The sequence below is a fragment of the Pagrus pagrus genome (assembly GCF_965226575.1).
Source record: "Pagrus pagrus genome assembly, chromosome: 22".
NCBI lineage: Eukaryota > Metazoa > Chordata > Actinopteri > Spariformes > Sparidae > Pagrus > Pagrus pagrus.
The window spans coordinates 14,337,975-14,359,527 of NC_140204.1; the positions used below are offsets into that span (position 1 = coordinate 14,337,975).

Sequence of the window (21,553 nt, forward strand, 5' to 3'; positions counted from 1 at the left end):
TGGGGGATATGGACCAAGGCCAAAATAATTAGACCCACACCGACTACATAAACTCATTGTACACACAGCGGAGTGTAAAAGCTCTTATTTTTAGTTTTGTTTGTTTCCGAGTTCCTGTGGTCTTTTCGAAAGAGAAGTATGTTTGTTCAGAGATAAGCCAAGGTTGCCGTGCCGTTCGTCGTCCTTATCTCTGATTCATAAGCCAGATGGGTCCTCTTCTTCCTCTGCTTTCTCCTTCTGTTTGTTTTTTGCCTTGTGATTCGAGTTCTCCTCCTCGTCTTCTTCGGTGCTCTCCTCTGCTCTTTTAACGTATGTTTCCATCCTCCATCCACTCTCGCTCTGTTTTCTTCTCCTATTTGTTTTTGAAGCGACTTTCTAATCTTTCTAATATCCCTTTACTCTTTTTCTCTTCCTTGATCTGCTCTCTCTGTACCCCATTAGGAAAACACCACCATGTAGTGTAAAAAGCCAAAGACAGTGATTTATCTTTTAAAGGGAGTTTTGGACTCAGGAAGGAAAGACATGCCCAGAAAACATCCTTCCAACTGATACCTAGACATCATCTTCTTTACAGACATTTTGTGTACTGTATGTCTTAAGTGATAAAGAGTGGGTATGCACACAAAGGTAATTGACACACAGGGGTAACCGATTAACAAGACACATCAAGCTGTTTGTACAAACGAGTAGATTACCAGCGTAGCTAGAGGGTACATTGGTAAATTGCGCTGCAGTCAGGGGTCTATACTGCGCTTTATCAAGGATCACTCTGCTAATTAGCATAGTGTTACCTCTCTAAATAAGCAGGGCTAAAGCATCTTGGCGTGAGTGTGTGTGTGTGTACTGGGAAGAATCAGCCTACACATAGTGGTGTGTCGCACCCTTCCTTAATTGGATGTTAGAATGTACCCATTTATCCACAGAAGGGCATCTAATTAGGTTCCTTTGACATTAGACACAGCTTTCGTAGCTTTGGCGGGGGTCTAGATATCAGCCGGGCTTCCCATAGCCAGGCTTAATTGACTATTATGATAAGGGTTGAGGGAATGTGTTCCACGCTGCTGTGAACAGATATCACCTGCGAAATGGTCTTGCTCTTAAGTTTTGTTGATTTTTGCGTCTACCGGATGAGTTTTTACGGTTCGAGCAGCTGCGCCTGCTGGAGTCTGCCTGTGGTCAGCCTTTCTGCTCATGATGCTCCACTACACACAGGCACAGCAAAGTGCTGTTTGCAAAAGTTTGGGATCTTTCAAGAAGTAAAAGAAAAGGCGCTGTACCTCTTTTGCATGAATGTCATGCATTTCAAAACATCTACAGGAATGGAAATGGATATAATATAATATAATAATAATTAATAATAATATAATATCATTTTCCTAATTGTGTTTTTATTGGTGTGTAATCACCTGAAACTATGAATCGTTGTGTCAAATCAAACATCAGCTCAAGAGAGGGCTTCTCGCGTTTTTTTGTTTGTTTTGCGTTTTCAGCTGGCCGACGTAGGGGTGGGTGAGACGAGGGGTATTCACTTGGTTACAATCTGCAACCACACAGTCAGATGCCATTGAATCCTATGAACTGGGCCTATAAGGCTGCTCCAAACAATATTTTTGTATGAACACTGGATGACTTGATTATGTATAATGTGAAAGTCGCCACCGCAAAATTATACCGTACTCTTCAGTGCTCCTGAGCTCTACAGAGCATGTTGGAATCTTTTAGCTCGTTGTTTTGGTTTCATGGTTCACCACTTAAAGGTGCAGTATTTAAGAACTGTCTACCTGTCGAATCCATTTTCAGAAGAAATAGGTGACAGCATATCAGCAAATTAACCACAAACTGTCGCTGTTTCTGCCATTAGCTTATTAGCTCAGTTAGCCGTGCAGCTAGCAGTCCAGACTGTGAGCTTGGTGCACTGGGGGAGTGTTGGTGCTTACACCGCTAGCACGGGAGCTTTGGACCGGGATGATCTGGGCTAGCTGGTTAGCATGCTAACTTCAGTAGATATCTCTTTAACATAAAACAAAGACGCCATTAAGTTTTTATTCAAATTCTTACATATTCCACCTTGAATGTTTTCAGCAGCAACAGGCAGCTGTTAGCAGGTGAACAATGTGTAGCATTTAGCAGTTTAAGAGCCTGATTTGTTTTATCTGCTCTAAGTAGAGAATTTTAAACCTACCTGTATCAAGTGGACATAAATTTGACTCCAAATGAATGCAAATGTTTGGGGGTTTTTTTGTATCTGCTGTGTGATGTGCATGGTAAATTAGCAACTGTTTGCTAACATATTCACCATATCAGCCTTATAAGGTTATAGGTGATAATATGTCCCACAATTGTCCAAAAAAGGCTATTATGCAAGTTTAAGCTCAAGTTCACAATCACAAATGATAAACCAGTGGAGTGTATTTATTTTACAAGCGCTAACACTTTTGTGTCCTCTTCTCTTCTTAACAGAGGATCCAGAACACAACAGACACATTGTTGGATTTAACTGGCCGGAACATGACAGACTTCCTGATCAAGACTTTTGAGCGCCAGGGTAAAAAAAGGTAAGGCATGTCAGTGTTTTGACTCTAGGTACTGCGGTGCATTCATGTATTTGGTAGCACTTTAGAGAAGAGTGACTCTCCTCCGGTGCTTTGGCATGAGTCACACATTTTTTGACACCAAAAAGAGACAAATTACTACCTGTGTTGCTGTTGTGGTGTTGATGCATTCACTTTTAGAAGGTCAGTTGAGTGTAATATGAATGAAAGGACAAAATCCTGCAGAGCGTGCTGCCATTTCCTTCTCTACATGTTATGCAGTTGTCATGCTTGGACAAATCCTGCTGGCCCGCTCTTTGATACGCTTCCCTCAACCTGTCATTTGATGTGTTTGCAAACGTTTAGAGCACATTCACAGTGACAGAACTGATTAATTGTATGCATTATGTTGATGTGTTTGCTTAACCCTGTGAATGTTTGGTCATGTGTCCAGAATATATTGTACGTGTCTACATTTCCACTGCTTTTAGTGTATGTTTGTATCTACAGAGCAGGTGTAGAAATGGGTGAGTGTGTAAATCCTTGGCTTTGCTCATATGATCTTACCTCGACTTGAACCTCCCTCGCTTTCTGCCACTCCAGGTACGGAGGGATCTCTGTCGGAGGGGTCAACTCCCAAGTCCGTCTGAACGAGGCAGCAATCGAAGATGCATTCAGGGATCTAAAAAACCTTTTCAGTTCATTCCAGGTACTGTATATATTAGATATTTGAGGGAGCCAGACCTGTTGATACCACTGAATTATCTGATAGCCCAGAGGCATCTACAAGGATCCTTACAATCTTAGAATGTGTTAATAAAACCAAGGACAGAAACACTGAAATCACAAGTGTGCTGATCTTTGGATGTGGGCTTTGTAAAATATGGTCAACTAGGTCCTATTGTCTGAAACCTTGAGTTTAATATGTCAAAACAAAATCCACATTTTGTCCAATTATAGTTGTTCCAACAAGATTATACAACTTTTTCAATGTCAAGTTTTTGCACCATTTTGGTCCAGACTGCAAAAGCTCAACTTGTTTTTGGATGGATTTATACATGGATACATTTTCTACAGATATTCATGATCCCAAGGGAATGAATCACGCTGACTTTGGAGATTCTGCCCCTGTAGCGCCGCCATGAGGCTGACATTTTTGATTTTGGGTGAAATGTCTTTAGATGGATTGCCTCAAAGTTCAGTACAACCATTCATGATCTTGTCAGGATCAATTGTGATTAGTTTTTAATGATCCTTTTATTTCTTAATGAGCAAATTATCTTCATTTTTCAAATATTTTGGTTTATAAGCAAATAACTGCAAAACTAATGACATTATCATCATCCTTGGCTGTAGTTAATGTTTCCTATCATTCAGCAAAATTAGCATTTTAACTTATTAATCTAAAGTGTGCTAGCTGAGCCCAGTGTTGGGCAAGTTACTCAGGAAGTGTAATAAGTTACTCTTTACTTATTACTTGATATCAAAAGTAAGTAGTGTCTCTCCACGACCGCAATCTCGCCCTGAAATCCAGTTGTTGTTTAGCTGGGGTGAGAATGTTAGTTTATGTTAAGTCCACATTTCTAGCAGTATTTTAGAGTACCCAAGACATTGTTGTATGATGTTACAGTATGTTTCTTGTTTGTTTTTTTTTCAAATGTTCCCAAACAATATTATCTTAATCACTGTTATTACTATGTTTGAGACATTGTGATGTGTTGATGCTGAAGGGAAATCCACACAGGGCAGAGCTCCATCTTCTTCCTGCTAATTTAAACAGATCTGGCTTTGCTTTCAAACATTTGCTTACATAAATCCTACAAAATCACATTTTGAGTCATCATCAGCACGGTGATTTTTGTGCTGCAGCTCTTCTTTCAGCACCAAATGTTTACACACACGTTTTGTGACTGTAGAGGTGGTTCAGAAACTGATTTTCTCCTGTCAAGGCTGCAGTTTGCCAGTTTTCTTTTGAGCGAGCGGCTCCTAATTGGAGCGTGGCGTCCTTTGTTCGGTTAGCTTTGTATCTCAGGTGCAGGTGATGTTTTCTGTCGTGGACTTTTGGACCCCGCTCAATTCTCGAGCGATTGAGAGAGAAGAATGAAGAAAAAGAAGAGGAGGTTTAGATTCTTCAAATCTATTTTGTTGAGTGTCCATGGCAACAGGCTATGATTGTCTGTGCGCTGCCTTGAATAAAGGAATCTGGGTCTTTTTCACCACACAAGAACACTCGCATTCACACACAATCCTGCAAACCTTTTCACTCTCCGGTTTATTTAACTTAATCTACTAAACTACCTCCATTCAATTCGTACATGTATATAAATCCATACGCTTTTACTCAAGCTTTGTTTTGTGAACTTTGTACCAACTCACTTGTCCCCTTCTTGCATCTCTCTCCATACCTCTCTCTCAGCCTTGCATTCTCACAGTCTCTCATTAACATTTCAAATTTTGGACGTTCAAACTACTTTGAGATCAGCACATTGCTTCGCCCTCAGGCATCTCCGGTCTTATCCCTACCCAGGCTCCTTTCTCTGTCTCCCGGATCTCAACGCTAATGTGACTTTAATTCGTGCGGCAGCGATGATGTAACCCTAATGGCTGGGCATTAGCCATCTCAGCTCTGCTTTCCTTGTTATTAAAGTGCTACGCTGTCCTTGGGAAATGTCTGGCTCTCTTCTGCTCGGCAGCCATTGTGATGCGAGATGTTAACGGGAAGTAGCGTGTTTTTGCACTTGGTGCCACCTGCGCAGCCTGGGAAGTGGGCTTTGAAATGTCTGTTTAATTGCATTTCCTGCGTCTCCCAAGTAGAAATAGGTTTCCGTGTTGCAAGAAGCGACGGGAACGACGAGAAGAAGAATGGCCGTGTGCTGGAAGTTGTTTAATTACGCCAAAAAAAATCATGCGTTATTGTCACTGCTCTTCCCTGAAATGTTTATTTAACCTTCGCAAACAACATTTATTTTTATTTATTAGTCAGAGAAATGAGCCCGTAATTTAACAAATCCTGAATCCCTTCCTGGCAAGTCCTCAATACGCTCACACACACACACACACACACACACGGACCACGCTGTCACACAGACCATTTGACCACTGAACTGTGGAGGCCACATTGGAATACTGGCCAGAAAAAGTCGCCACACACTCGAGTGGCTTTATTGCTGTGTCGTTAGCCGTGGCACCGGCGGGTCCACTGGCCAAACCAGCCTTGTCATTGTCCTTGAGCGGGGAGGAGTTTTGTCAAGGATTAGACCCAGGCAGCGGCTGGCCCACTTCTCATCTCGTTTCAGCCAGCGCTAATCCTCAGGAAGGCCACCTATTGGCGCTGCCCGTTGCTGCTTGGCACGATGCAAACCAGAGAGAAGGAAAAAAACACAAAATACTGTTAAGATTCCTTCGCTGTTTTGTTTTTTTTGCTGAAGGAAGCATTACGGACAAGAGTAGGAGTCTTGTTCTCTGCCCGGTGTATGAATAGGTAATGACTTGGAACAGCGCGGATGTTATTTAACACAAATACTCTTGTCAGCGTAGATGGGGGTGTGTGTGTTTTTTTTCCCTCCCCTTTCACACTGTGATATGAAAAGAGATGAAGAGTGCGTGCTGCGTTACTGATTTGATGTGTAAACATTTTGTTATGCCAAAAGGAGGAGACATGATCTACGGCAGGGCAGAAACACGCTCTGAATATATTCTTGAAATTTTTCCAAATTTCTGAGAATGTCACAATGTGGCGGAGGCTAAGTGGAGGAATGTGGGGGAGTAAACGTAAGAACAGGAGCACCATGATCTCCTAAGTCCCTTCTCCTTATGTGACTGGAGATATCTTTTGTGTCCACTCCTCCCCACACTCTTTCAGAGCAGACGCTTGCACCTGAGCACACTCTTGCATTCTTGGGCTGTCTTTCTTGATTTTTCTCCCCTTATTTTTCCCCCACTGCTCTCCCCAGTTGTCACCTGCACTTTTCCTCCACAGACGTCTCCTCCCCCCTTCTCACCTCAGCTATAGCCCCATGATGAAGGCAGGGTCCAACAGGAGGTCCATTTGCATTTATATCACACATGTAATGTGCTCAGTGCTCTTATGGCTGGGCTGAACAGCATGGTATCAACATGACACTTTGGAAATCGCATGCCTGTCATTTCAAGCCCTCATCCCAAGGCTCATTTCACATGAAACATGAGTGGAATAGAGCAGATTTTTAATGCAACCTGTCCGGTCTACCCTCTCTCTGCCATTTCATCTCCTCGCCTCACCACAAAACCCTGCAGACACTCCAGAAAATAGTTTTTTCTTATTATTGTTTTTCTCTTATCTTGTTATTTTGGACAATCCAGTCATACTAGTTGAATCTGATTGGTGCGTTGGATAATGAGGCAATTTCTGTTACTTGTGAGTCTTTGTTTCATGTTCTCTCCCTCCTCTCATGATTTTAATTATTTCGCACAATTTATTAAAACAGAAAACGTCAGAAGAGCGGGGAAAAAACTTGCGAGTAGCCAAAATAACGGGACACATTTTTCCCCAAGTCAGTGGGAAAAAAGTGGCTCAGCACACCCAAAATGCTCTCCGGAAGTCTTAATTCTTGTCTCCCTCTGCCTCATGTTTTGCATTTCAAAGAGCAGTAGTGGTTTTCCAAGTGTATCCAATTAAGTCTCAAACTCAGTTTTTTTTTTTTTTCTTTACTGTTGTTTTCCTCATCTTCGTTAGGATAATGTGACTGATCAGATCCTCCCGAAGGCCGAGACGCTGCTGAAGAAGCTGGGAACCAGGGACAACGTAAAGGTATTACCGCATGCGACCTTCGCTCTACTGTTTGATTTGACCCGATCTGATGAAAGTTTAATGATCTCTGAGGGGAAATGAGGCAGGTGCAGTTTCGGATTTCTGGGGAGGGGAGGTGGTGATTAGGAGAAACGGGACATGATGGAGAGAGTGAAAGGCACAAACCCAACTAAAACTGGTCTAGTCACCTTTTTTATCATGCCATTTTTCTAAAAGGCCCCCCTCCCCCCGACTATTTATTGAGTTATGTGTGAAACACTGTACTTTGACTAATAATGTGGTCTTGATAGGGTTTATCCCATCAAAAAAGTTCTATTATCTTATTAAAATCCTTAAAATTATATATAATCCGTCTCCCTCATTATAAAAAAAAACACAGGAAATACTGTATGATAATGCAAATATGAGTAATTTCAATCGTTAAAGCTACTTACTTACTTAGATGTCCATTCACTCAATAATTAAAAAGCCTTTTTGTATAAAATCCAATAAGTGAAAGTATAGTGGAATTGTCAAGATACTGGGATTTATAACTCTGAGCAAATACCTTGACAAAAATGGATATTTGATTCCATTTTTTTGAACCACAGGGTCAAATTTCCGCAACAAAATGACTGAAGCAAACATTAATTCTTGCACTTTTTCTTATGAGAATAGCTGGTCCACCTTAAAGGTCAGCCCACCCATCTCCGTGGCTCAGCCCACTTATTTTAATTAGAAGGTTGCAAGCAAGATGCGAGAACTTGGCTTAGATGTGTAAGAGTTGTAGCAGTAATTAATATATATTTATGTGTAAGCAGCATTTATTTTTATAGCTGGTTTAGATGGAGCTAGTTTAAATTGCTTTATACACAGGTGTGTATACAGTTTATTCCAGTGGTTCTATCTAAAGGATCATTGTATACATTAGAGAGGTTGTGACATGACTAATGGAGGAGGAAAGATGTAAAAGTTCTTCTACAGTTCTCTACTTTTTACTTTTCTGAAACTGCCAATAACTAACATATGACAAAGGGCCCCAGCTAGACTTTTTTCTAAGGGCCATATACCAAATAGGTTGGAGAACACTGGTTTGATCCTTTGCAGTGGATTGTATCTTATAAACATATCACATAAAGCAACTATTGCTGTCTAATAAATGTGGTGGAGTAACAGTGCAAAGTAGCAGAAAATGGAAATACTGCGATAAAGACGGAGACCTGCAACGACTCAAAATTACAATTTAAAGTATGGTTCATGTGTAATTGTACATTCCACTACTGGACTACACTTCTATCTAACGTTGAAGTTGATGTCTCTTACAGATATCTCACGCTTGTATATCTCATGCTGAGTTTTGCTCCTCCTCAAAACAGCTAGAGGTTTGAAGTAGTGTCAGAAATGCAAATGTGACTTGCCATCACATCTCCTCTCATATTTGTCTCTCCCTTTATACCACCCTCGTGTGTTTAGCAGACATGATTATGATCTTAGATACATCAAATAATATTTAAGATGTGGAACTTTCAGAGAAAAAATAATTTAAAAAATAATATCAATTTTGGTTGGTGTGTGTGTGTGTGTGGGTCCAGATACGGCAAGAACAAAGAGAAAGAGAGTCACAAACAGACAGAAAGAGAGACGAGTGTGTGTGTGTGTGCGTGTGTGTGTGTGTGTGCGTGCGCACATCTGTGTGTGTCGTTTCTCCATATCCTCCTCTGTGATGCACTGTTATGTTAGGCTGACACTCAAACACCATCCACTCTTAATTAGCACTGCACTATCAGCGGGGTGTCCTCTCTTACTCCCACTCGCTTTCATCCATTCTTTTTCCTCTACACCCCGGCAGCCACCGACTCAGAGAATCACTTATTAAAAAGAAAGTGTGCAAAAAATTGCCTCTTGCTCTGTCTCCGCAGCTGGCATGCCGCGCCATATCGGGATTTGGCAGTCATCGCCATTGCCTTTATCTTCTATTAAAAGAAAAAGTAACGTTTGACAGTTCTGTTGCTTGTTCTTATAGAACAGTGTGTTGCTGTGAAAAGCGTTGAGAGATCATTTGACCCCTCTCCTCAGAGCTCCTTTTGTCCGCTAAGTGGACAAAAATCTATTTTATCTCTTACTGTATTCTCGCCATCTTAAGACGAAATATATATATAAGCACACAGAGATACAGAATAGAAGCCCAATAGTAACAATGTGATGTATTGTACATCTCGCTGCTTGTTGCACAACATATTTATGTGCCCTTCTTCGCCACTTTCTGACAAGTTAGTGCACTGACAAAGCCAAAATAAAGACGGAAAAATATTTCCTTTCGTAAACAGAAATGAAATTCATCTCAATAAGACTTTTTCATCGGCAACTGTATGACTTATTCTTTCTCAAGTGTGCCTTCTTTCTTAGCCTGCATTTTAAATCTTTCTCCATTGTTTGTCCACGAGCGAATGTATCGACGTGTTGGATGTAGTTGCTAGGAGACATCTGAACCGACTGCAAAGCCTCCGCATGCTGTTCTCAGAGCTAATGCTCGCCTCTCCCTCGGCAGGTGTGGTTCTACAACCAGGCATGGCACGGCATGGTGTCCTTCCTCGGCACGGCCAACAACGCCATCCTGAGAGGAAATCTGCCGGCGGGACAGGACCCCCGACAGTACGGCATCTCTGTGTCCAATCACCCCCTCAACCTCACCAAGGAGCAGCTCTCCTATGCTGCCATGTGAGTCCTCAGACCAAGAAACCAGCTTTAGATTAATGGAGCAAAGGTGCAACTTGAGAAATCCTTATTTTTAGTCATTATGACATCCCATGTGCCTCGTAGATATCCAGGTGAGAAAAACAAGGGCAAAGTGTAAAATGTCAAATATAGTGTTAATTAGAAATGCAATCAAGGTAGTTAGCATGAAATGATGGCAGCTGTACAGACACGTGCACAGTATCTTGTGGATACAAACACTTCTTTAGTCTTTACACTGTAGCCTGCAATTATCTCTGAAAGCTACATCTGCAAACCTTGTCTGCAGTTTCTCCCCCTAACAATTTCAGCATGTAGGGCTGCTGCATTGCATTTTGCCTTTTGTTGGAAAACACGATTTTTTATTTTCTGACAATGCATCATCAGATGCAGTAGAGAGAGCTGAGAGAGATAAAGCAGAGCGAGCGAGCGCGCGGGACAGAGCAATGGAGTGGGGGGAAGAAGAGCGGAGACAGCGGAGACAAAGAGAGAACAGATGAGTAAGAGACAATACAATAGGAAGCGTTAGACAGATAGATAGATGAGGGATTTGTTTGAGTATGCACAGATTTGGAGGCCCATGGGAGCCCCGTATGAGGATATACCATATTTTTTCTAATGCCTTATCCCAGGGCTAGCAAGAGAGCAGCTCCCCATGAGAGTGGGAGATTAATGACGTGCTAAGTCACAACATATGGATCTAACCGCTCACTGTGCTCTGTGCACTGTTTTGTTCTCGGATCATGTCCAGTGATTTTGAGCTTTTGTGTGTTCCTTCATAATATCCATCGTTGATATTTTGTACCGCTTTAATGGAAAGGAGTTAGAGTTCGCTCCACTGCAGCAAATTACCGTGCAGTGCCATAACCACAACTCCTGACATTATACAGGCAATTCAGCGGTTGCTACCAATCACCACTTAGCAGGAGTTTTATTCCGTCCTCTGCTGCTGCTTGAGCCCAATCCTCAGCCAGGTATTTATGTAGTGATCAGTTGCTGACGACAGCCCTGAGTTAGAGAGGGAGACTGCGCCGAGGTTAGGAGATAATTACGACGGTAGGTGCAGGATGAGCCTTTTCTCCTCTCTTACCCTGTGCAGAGTGTGACGACTGCAATTTATGAACTATGATTTCCAGATTAGCTTGGACACTCCTTCATTGTTGAACAAGCGTGCAGACAAGGATGTGGTTAAAGTTGCTTGAAGGTCCACTTAAGTATTTTTTTATATTAACACTAGATCAAATGAAAATGTAACTGGAAAAAATATAAACCCACAAAGAAATATCAAACTACTCTGCAGTTCTTCATACTGTAGCGCTGCAAATTTTTTAGCCTTTTTCAGCTTATTATTACTCTGCAAATAATATGCTCTTCTACACCATTTTTGGCCGTGTCAGACATTTCTGTTCTTTTGGTGGAAAATGTCTGAATGACAAGTAGAAAAATGTCTCTCTTCTACCTGCCCGACACCAATATGTCAACAGATTAAGGAACAGACAGAAGTTGTTAGAGAAAGAAAACAAAGCCAAAAGGACAGTTATTATTGACTTTTTTTTATCGTGTAGCCAGAGACAGAACTCCAAATAACCTAAAATGCTAATGTTGTTCTGCAACAGCTGTAAGTTTTAACTGGCAAACGTTTGCTAAGAAGTTTGCCACAATAACATTATAACTTGATCACAATCCAGGTTTCGTCATTAACTCAGTTCTGCTGCCCTCAGTGACAAAAAAATCAATAAATAAACAGAAAAGGAAAAATTATGCAATGCAGCTTTAAAGGGTAACGCCACCAATTTTACACCCTAAAATGTCTTTACAGGTCTTGGAGAGTACCACTGCATATGTGAAAAAAGTGGTCACAAGTCACTGTCACTCGGTGTTGCATTGTGGGTAATGTAGGCACCAGTTTTTTTCAAAAGGAGGAATAATGCGTGGAATAAAAGAGGTGATATCTCTGCTTCTGGTGTATTGATTTTGATCATTTGTTTTTAAACTGTGCATAATGAGTCCAACAGTGTTATGGGAGTGCAATGGTGACATCACTAGATGTGTTATGGTCCTAATGTTGTGGGGCAGTAATGCAAGTTATTGGATGATATGCAGTAGTACTCGCAAGACTTGTAAATGTACTTCAGTGTACCCTCTAATTACACACATTTTAGTGTGCATAATTCTGTTTTTGTTGTTATTAAGGGAAACACATTGCCTGGTGAGCATGGCAGAAGGATGTTTGGACTTATGTTAGATGTGTGATTTGATGAATTCACAGAAAATATACAATATATATAAAGTTGCAAAAGGCATTTCTATGAAATTTGATGAATAGTAAAATGCCCACATTTTTATTTTGGTCTCGACGTCAATTTGCTGCAGGTAGCTGTCAGTGTGGTTGTGAAGTCTACTATAATTTATTTGTCACCAGCCCAAGTAAAGTCCCTGAATTACAGAGAGCAAGGAAAACCGCCAATAATGAAAAGTGTCTCTCTGGCCTGTAAAAAACAATTTGAAATTTAAGGGGACGTCAGCCTTAAAAATGAATTTAGATTTCTCACCGACACCTCCTTGATGTCATGGAGAGACAAATGCTTGAGCTGTTCTGTCAATAATAATTCACCACTAATGACTTGTTCCCGTGCCAGGTTTTGGACACCAAAATTGCACCACACCATCTAATTTAAAGTGAGACACCCCTCTAGTGCAATTCAGAAACAATTTCAATACAGGTGATGTCACGGGCCCCAAAACTGTCAAAGTATGCGTGTGGAAAGAAAGGTGGTGCTCACACCCATCGAAATTACCACTTCACTCACGGCGGCTCTCTGTGTTCCATCTGCACGATAAAAGGGACTTCTAATTTTCTCCACCGTGTTCAGAAACGTCACATTTTGGCACATTTCCATTATGAAGATACACTGTATCGTGTCTTTATTGCTGAGGACCAGCAATTTGGCAGCTGACTTCTGTTGAATTTGATGCCTGCAAATTAATATTGTTTCTGATTTGTGAGCGTTGCCTGCAAAAGCATCCCATTTAAGAAATCATGTATGGTTGAGCTGCCAGATGAATTGTAATTCTCTTCTAACAAAATTGAAATGGCTCTCTACATTGTCTACATGATGCTGCATAATACAAATAACGGCCTTAATGTTGCGCCTGGAGCTTCAGATTTGATAATTATCTCCTGCTATCAGCCCCCCTACACTTTAACATTTAAGGCTGTGGCCCGCAGCCCTTGTCATTAAACGAAAACGAAAGGAAAGCAATACATCCTGTAACGCTTTACTCCCACTGCTCATCTTTCTTGCTCTTCCATTATTGCTTAATTAGCAGATTGCTTGTCCTGTTCTTCACAGCAATTAGCCAGTTTCAAGTGTCCGGGGTTAGATCATTCACAGCTTTGTCCCCTACATTATCTCCCCACCCGACCAGAGCACACGGCCCTTGAAACCTGTTGAAATGTGGACTGGCACCCGCTGCCGTATATTATTTTATTTATGTGTTCTAATTGCCTCTGGTTGGCGGTGATAAATACAGCCACGTACCCACATGGGGTAGCTTCTTTAATATGCTAATTACACAACAGGAAGTCTTGTGAGAGATTATCACCGGCCGAGGGTGAGGATGACGGTGGGGGTTAAAAGAGTACATCACGATTTCATCTGATCCTAATTGAGCAGAACTCGGCGAAGGACATTTTCAAAGCATGAATGAAAATATACACCCGTGAAGTGAAGGTCAACATTTTGGAGGACAAAGGGACAATTTGTCTGGAGGAAGTCAGGATTTTAAGCTGTGGACTGTTGCCAAGAGACCACCAGGAGCTATGAATCGAAGAAGAAGAAGAAGAAGAAGCTAGGATTATAGCCTATCATGGTTCCAGAGGGCTAATGATCTCTAAAAGCTTTTTTATTACGTGCAAACAGCATTGTCAGTGCTTGTCTGATTAAGTCATCGACACTAACGAGCACACGCCTGAAGCATTTCTGCAGGCGTAACAAAATGCATCCAAACAATGCAAAATAATGAATGTAATGCATTTATTGCATTACAGGAAATGAGACAAACGCTGCTTTAACAATGTTTAAGTGTCATCTGGCTCATTCCCTGGTAACAAGCGATCCAACCACACACCTGCTCTCTTTTCTTTGAATCGCCTGGACGTTTCTTTCTTCAAACTTGCGGTCATCTGACATCAGTGTGGCGATTAGTAATATTTTTGGTCTTGTGAATGTTGGCGGAGGAGGTAGATATGAATGCTGCTGTATGTAGCTATAGCCAGTGTACCATTTAATTCCAGTATCTCCAAAAATGGAGACATTTTTAGAGGAAAACAATTTAGAGGAAGGAAAAGTAGGTATTTTATAATTTTGAGAGTTTACTGACCCTTAAACGGAGTGGATATGCACTTGACCTTCAATTCATTTGAAGCATTTCCTTCATTTCAATTGAGTATTGAGTTTTGCATTTCATAAAATCACTCGCATCCCAATTCGTTGTTTTCAGTTTCATCCAAGGAACCCACAGATAAGGGCTTACTTGTAGCAAGTGTATCGTCACTCTCCACTCAACCTCCTGTTTGCTGTGCTCTATTCATTCACAGGGCCACGACCTCCACTGACGTGGTTGTGTCCATCTGCGTTATCTTTGCCATGTCCTTCATCCCTGCCAGCTTTGTCCTCTTCCTCATCCAAGAGAGGGTGAACAAAGCCAAGCATCTGCAATTTGTCAGTGGAGTAAACCCAGGTGTCTACTGGTTGGCCAACTTTGCCTGGGACATGGTGAGTACCATCTTCATCACGCTGATGTATTACCTCTTAATTGATCGTAGCTTCTTGAGGTACAACTTAGGCACAGTTTTATACATTTTTAATGAAATCTAGGTGAAAAATGTGACAATGAGATTCTCTCAGGTTTCAGTGCTATAGGCCTCATTTTACCCCAGTTTGACATTCTTCTACTATCCTGAGTTTTTTCCACCTAAGGCTATATGTAAAAAAAAAAAAAAATTCTATCTACTGTAATTGATAATGTAGCTTTGACACAGCTGACCTCTGGGAAAAGCTTCAGCTGAGCAACAGTTATTGGCTGAGGCGTAATTATCGACACCGGCTGCCCCCGCTGGTTACGCTCAACAGGCTCACCGGCAGTTTCCCTCAGGCATAATTGAAGTAAACATTTTATCAGGTACCTTTGGTAAAGAAATGGCATCAGGACGCTCATCATTATGGTGGATAAATGCTGTCGGAGTGGAAGACAAATGCACCTGAGGAGTCAGTCTAATGACTCTAGCCTGAAGCTGTCTGCATTAGCATGCATGCTCTATCAACAATAGGGATATTAGAGGGGCTCCAGGTTGATGGCGCCTCAATATATCTGTGTAAACCTTTTTTTGTGAACTGTAAATAAACACGTGTCGGTGTATCTTGATGCATTCTGTTTATTTTATCTGTAGTTCATCATTTATTCACCAGTGGGAAATTGTAGATGTGTTTTATTAACGAGCTCGGCAGCCAAAAGGAATATTAAACCTCAAAGTGAAAGCTGTTTTTTTTTTCTTCACCCAATACTTTTGATATCGACTGAGTTTTAGCAGCATTTAAATAAATGGTAGTTTTAGTTGAAAATTTTAGAAAGCAATCGTGTACTTGTTCAGTAAAATGTGTCAGTGAGCAACCACTTGCCTCAAGCGGAACAGAAGCAGATTGATCTTAATTAGACAGATGAAGATGGAAATGTTTGAGTGTTGATCAAGAAAGTAATTCACAGATTTCATGATTACACGTCCTTTCAGTTTGTCTGAAAAAAAGCACAGAATCTTCTCAGGTGACGCCTGTAGAACAATTTCTTCTTCCCCTACACTTGCCTCTACTTCTGATGGTGATAGCTGCTTATCGTTTTTCGTTGCCCGTTTGTGTTTGTTCTGACAGTGTAACTACGTCATCCCGTGCCTGATTGTGATTGTGATCTTCCTCTGCTTTCAACAAAAAGCCTACGTTTCACCCGCTAACCTGCCGGCTCTGATTCTGCTGCTCGTTTTGTACGGGTAAGTAAATTTAAAAACGCGATACTTTCAAAAAATCACCTTAAAGGTGCATTATGTAACTTTATTTTAGTAACTCATTTAACAGAAGCTACAGTGCGATCATACTTATAATCAAATTCAAGACATCATTTTCTAAATTCTATTGTAGATGACGTAACCGAAACTGTCTCTTTGATTGATGCCCAAATTTGTCCGTCAAATCGTTTCCTCTCATAACTTCATACAATACCTGTGTCAATTAGCATAAGCGTCACTAAAACTCTTTAGTGGGTGTCTCTCTACCACTGATTTTGGAAGAAAAACAATGCAGCAGGTTTTCTGATCAGAAAAGTGCGATTTAATTAGTTGAATCTCTTTCGCTTTTAGTATGAAGATGGCCACCACCAGTCAAATAATTGACAGCAATAATCATGATACTTTAAGAAAGTACAACTTGATATTGCATGAACCACAGCCTGCAGATAGTCGCCCACTATCTTAACATTCAGATTGACCTGCTATCATGCGCTATATCAGCTAAAATGTGGGGCACATTCATTTAAGCTGATTCACACTAAGTGATCAGAGCTTGAGTGCAATGTTCTGGCTGTTGCATCATTGTCAGTCAGAGTTACCCGAGTGAAAGCTGATGGAAACCAGTATGTTAATGAGGTGCTATTAAACAGCCAACATGATCAGCCGTATCGTGGAGCGCTGGTCACAAAATATCCAAAAAATCAAAAAAGTTGAAGCGATTTGCAGACTGACCTTTAGATACTGCTGGACTGCAGATGAACTTTGATTAACATTAAAACTCTACGGTCCAGAATGTGTTAACTCGCCCGTGTGCACGATATTCATGCTGACCTCAATAATAAAATGATAAATACGAGTTATTGAAGTGTTATTTCACTACTTAAGTGGTAACTTTGAGCAGCACCTCACTCACGCTACCTCTGACACCGACCTTGAACTGCTGCATGCCAAGCGTGGGTGGCATTTGTTGTTCAGCAGTGTCTTTATGGGTCACTTACTGGTCACGCAAGAGGCTGGTGATGCGCTGACTAGATGATCTGCAAATAAAGTGAATCCTCATTTTGTGTTAAGTGCTTTCCTTTGCAAACTTTAACTATACAATAGTATTGCTGAATCAGGTCAGGGGATAAATATGACAGTATCTTTGTGTCTGCAGGTGGTCCATCACCCCCATGATGTACCCCGCCTCCTTCATCTTCAGCGTGCCCAGCACAGCCTACGTGGTGCTGACCTGCATCAACCTCTTCATTGGCATTAACGGCAGCGTGGCCACCTTTGTTATGGAGCTCTTTGATGATGATGTAAGTGGCACTCGCGCACACATACAGTACAGTACGTGCACAAATCCAGGAGAGACTCGCATACATATATGCACAATTTTAACACCGTTGAAAACACAGCTCCTGTGAAACAGCAGGCGCAGACACTCATGCTCCCATAGCTGCATAAAAAATATATTCAGGAGCTATAGCAGTGGATGGCTAATTGATATGAATCATAGATAAACGCACTGTGTTTTCGAAGCAAAGGCCTCCATACGCATGTGGGTGGAGCGTGTACCCACCTGGTATAACTTTTAATATATTTCCTTTATCCTCTCAAGGATTTTTCAAAGGAGTTATTTTCCCTATTCTCTTTAATGTTTAATCGTTTGGTGAGAATTGGGTCTTCGGAGAACTTTTCCTCATCCATCTTTCAGTAAGTGTTCATTTTAACTGCAAGCTGCTTCAGTCTCAGGGGAATCAAAAGACAAAGACACCAAAAAAGAACCGCATAGGAAATGGAGAGCTTAGGAGGGAGAGAGAGGGGAGAGTGTTGACTGTCAGTCATTTCACTTCTGATTATAATTTGAATCACATTCCATTTAAAAAGGAGAGAAATTGGCCGACACCGACTATACAATTTGTGTCACAGCCAGATCTCTCAGTAGCAGGACCTCAGCGCTTTACAGGTGGTGATGATTGAGAAAAATTATCTACTTTCCTTGATATCTTTTTCTTCTCTGAACTAAATATGTCTAATTTGATTTGTAGACTTAATTGTTATTTGCATGATTAGCATACAACGCCCACACTTGGACTTTTTCACATCACATTTTTAGCCTGGCGCTGATCAGTCATTCCTCGTCAACAGACACAACGCCGCTTCGCTCCCTGACAAGCTGCTTATGCATCTGATGCTTCATCAAGATGTCTCCAGCAGCTCCGAGCCGGCACTTCAGACGGAACGTATGTTGTCTGAAAGACTTTGCCTCTGCACAGTTGTGTCCCCTTCGACACGCCTGCCTCTGACTTGACGCCTCCTCTGGCGCCGCTCGGCGATGGCATGGGATGTTTCCTGTCTCCTAACGAGGCTGCCTCATTTGCATCGTGATTTCATTATCGCCACCATTCATTATCAATTTGTATTTTTCAGCCGGTGCATCGCTCCTCAAAGAGAGGCGTTGTTGCCATTTTGTTGTCTCTGCACTCACTTTATTTATTGATACAGTGCTAGTGGAGCATATTACTCATAAAGGGTGCCATTGGTGGTAATTTAATGGACGGCATGTGGCCCACTGGCAGTGTAAAGGGCTGGATTTATTGCGCTATTCTCTTGTCCAAGGCATTAGGGACAGAGATAGTGTTTCTCTGAGACTCGACAGGAACAGGGGTCCATGGTAATTCTGCTAATCTGACCTGATTTCACAGCTGATAAGAGAACCTGACGGGTCGACATCAATCAACAATGTTCAAACTCTCCGGGTTTCCATGTGCCCCCTTGTTCAGAGGAGATATCTCAACAGAACAGACTCTTCACAAAATAGCTAACGTAGACAGTGCCCCGGTGTGCCCCAGTTAGGCAGAAAAGGTAGATCCTAGACATGACAGCTCAATCCAGTCTTCTCTTATAGAGATTTCTGCTGTTTCAAAGCTTCGTCTTATCTTTTTTAGGCTCCTCAGCGGTGGCTTTAGTTAAACATTGTCGCTCAAAAGTGAAGCTACAGGCTTCAATCTGCTCCCTGTTTTTCAAGCACGGGGTGTATCTAGATCCCTTTTGGGCACGGCACCATTTTTACCAAGAGAAAAAGTGTGAAAGCAGAGCTGCCGTGTTGCAGACTCGGTGCCCCAGTTTTGTCTCGAGACCAATGGGAGATTTTCTTCCCCTCAGGACCGGCCAGCTCCCTGTGGATTGCATCAATCACCGCTTGAAGCGGTGTCTGAGTCAATACCTCCACCACGTGCCACTCAGTGATAACCACAGGCACAGATAGATTTTCCAGGATAAACGTAAAGGTGCAGCAGTGTGGCCAGGTACTGGCTTCCACATTGTAGTGTAATTTGAGTGCATTGTGTGGAGCCCTGCAGCTTTCATTGACAGGATGTGTAAAGTACACAGTAACGGCAGAAGTTTTAAACCGTTTATTCTTCTTCTTTTCTGTGCTACTTTTGTTGGATGATACATTGTCACAGAAATAATTGAGATAAACAATATTATTGTTATTTTAAGACCATTTTATGCCACTAATATGATTGATGATGGTTACGCAATGGCATGATAATGCATGTACACCCTGTCAAAGAGCGATGAACTTCCAATGCTTAGGATTATCCAGATGTTGGAATTTGAAATAAATATCAAAATATCCTGAATAAATAAAACAGAAATCTAATAAAACTCTGGCTCTGTTGACAAAAAGTTACACCCAAACACAGCGGGAAATATAGAAGTCAGCAAAAATGGTCGATTGATACATTTCCCTAAAATTCCTTATAAAGTCTTGAATTAGCTGATTGGTCGCGCCCGTGCCTTTCCACAAGAACTACAATGGTGCACAAAAAAAAGGAAAAGCTGGAATATCATCTCCAGAAAATATCTAACTAGACTGCTTGAGTCATATATTGTGTCTGTCTGCTCTCATTGTGATTCCCAGCATTATGAATGAAGCCGTGCTGTGGGAATAAGCACAAGTAGCGATATGGGTCAGATAAGCGCCTCGCAGACTATACCACCTTCAAAACCATTTGAGAATGATTTATGGGCATAAAGCTGAAATGTAAGGAGGAAAATTGTCCAGCATTTCATCATCCCCGACTAAGAGCCTCTTAGATCTCCTTGATGAACACCCAGTCGAGAGAAGATGTGTTATTTCATGTATTGATCTCAAATTAGGTCTCGCCTTCTAAGCATTTCTCCGCCAGACAGATGGGCTGGGCTCAGCCAAGGTCATAGCTGTTGTTTATTTATTTGACTTTCTTTATCTCTGCATAAGCTCAGCGTTGAATGTAAAGAACAGGGGTGCTTTCAGAAAATTCCGACGTGTGTGTGTGTACTTGAACATTAACATTTACGTTTGCAAGCTTGGGGATAAAAACATGTTTGACATTTATGTTAGCAAACAGTGTTAATGTCACCTTTGGGTATAAATTCCTCTGGTGCACTGAACTGCTTTAATAGTTGCCTTGTTTCCATATTTTAATCAAAATTCAACTAGGAAAATACATATTACATATTTTTCAGACTCTTGTGCTAATAGGCATGATCTGTTACATATTCTGCATGTTACAGACTTATTGATTGATCAGAGGGATACTTTTTCCGACAATGTCTCATCCGAACTCACAGTGTATTTTACTCGAATTGCCCTCGAAGTTCTTTCGTACCCTTTCATCTTCAAGCAAAGGCGTGAATGTAGATAAAAGGTTTGATGAATTATTGTTGAACACGTTGCCGGACATCTGAAGGTTTGCTCTGACATCATGATCAATGATGCCTTTTTCATCACACTCTCATATCTGCCTGAGAGAAAGTAGGCCAGTGACCACCTACTCAAGCTATAAAAAAAAAATAACTCAGCTCACATATGCAGGTGCCCACTCTTGGATCTTGAACATTACTGTGTGTTTTGCCCCGGGGGGAAAAGATTAAGTGAGATTGCTTTCTTCTTTTTGACCTGGATACACTTGTTATGAACAGTAAAATAGAACTTTTAAGAAGGCGGGACTCTTTCACATACAAAAGTTATTGTTTGAAATTGTTTAAGCTAACCTGGCAGTCTCCACAGCGCTGTGTCAGTGCTGGAGGAAGGTCTGACTGCACCAAATTTCACTCAGTAATATGGGGAAATAATGCTTTGGCTTGTTTGTATTTCTTACTAACTTTCATTCTTACTGAACACAGTTGACATTGACGGTGCTAAACTTCAGGTGTAGTGACAGTAAACATGCAAAAAAAAAAGTGTGGAGGGGAACTTGTTGTTTGTAATCACAGGGATTTTTGAAAACATCAACACAAATAGAGCAGATGGGAGGAGAATGCTGCCAGGTTCATACCCACAGTCTACATCTGGTGAATCAGACTAGTCCAGATGTAACAATATCAACCTCTAAAGCTCACTAATTGACACTGCATACATTGCCTTTTTGAGGTGAGAAAACAGCAATTAGCTTTTCTATTTTTTTTTTTTTTGGTTTAGTGGGACCG

At 41.3% G+C, this 21,553-nt stretch overlaps 1 protein-coding gene across 7 annotated transcripts in view; it reads left to right on the forward strand.

Moving 5' to 3' along the window:
* LOC311252029 (phospholipid-transporting ATPase ABCA1) overlaps positions 1-21,553 on the forward strand; it is a 175,409-nt gene that overhangs the window by 115,360 nt on the left and 38,496 nt on the right. For all 7 annotated transcript variants that reach the window (XM_084344780.1, XM_084344779.1, XM_084344784.1 and 4 more), the window contains 7 exons: positions 2,461-2,555; positions 3,135-3,240; positions 7,246-7,320; positions 9,848-10,017; positions 14,633-14,810; positions 15,960-16,075; positions 17,247-17,391. In XM_084344780.1, coding sequence (XP_084200906.1) covers positions 2,461-2,555; positions 3,135-3,240; positions 7,246-7,320; positions 9,848-10,017; positions 14,633-14,810; positions 15,960-16,075; positions 17,247-17,391 — 885 coding nt within the window. The remainder of the gene's footprint in view (positions 1-2,460; positions 2,556-3,134; positions 3,241-7,245; positions 7,321-9,847; positions 10,018-14,632; positions 14,811-15,959; positions 16,076-17,246; positions 17,392-21,553) is intronic.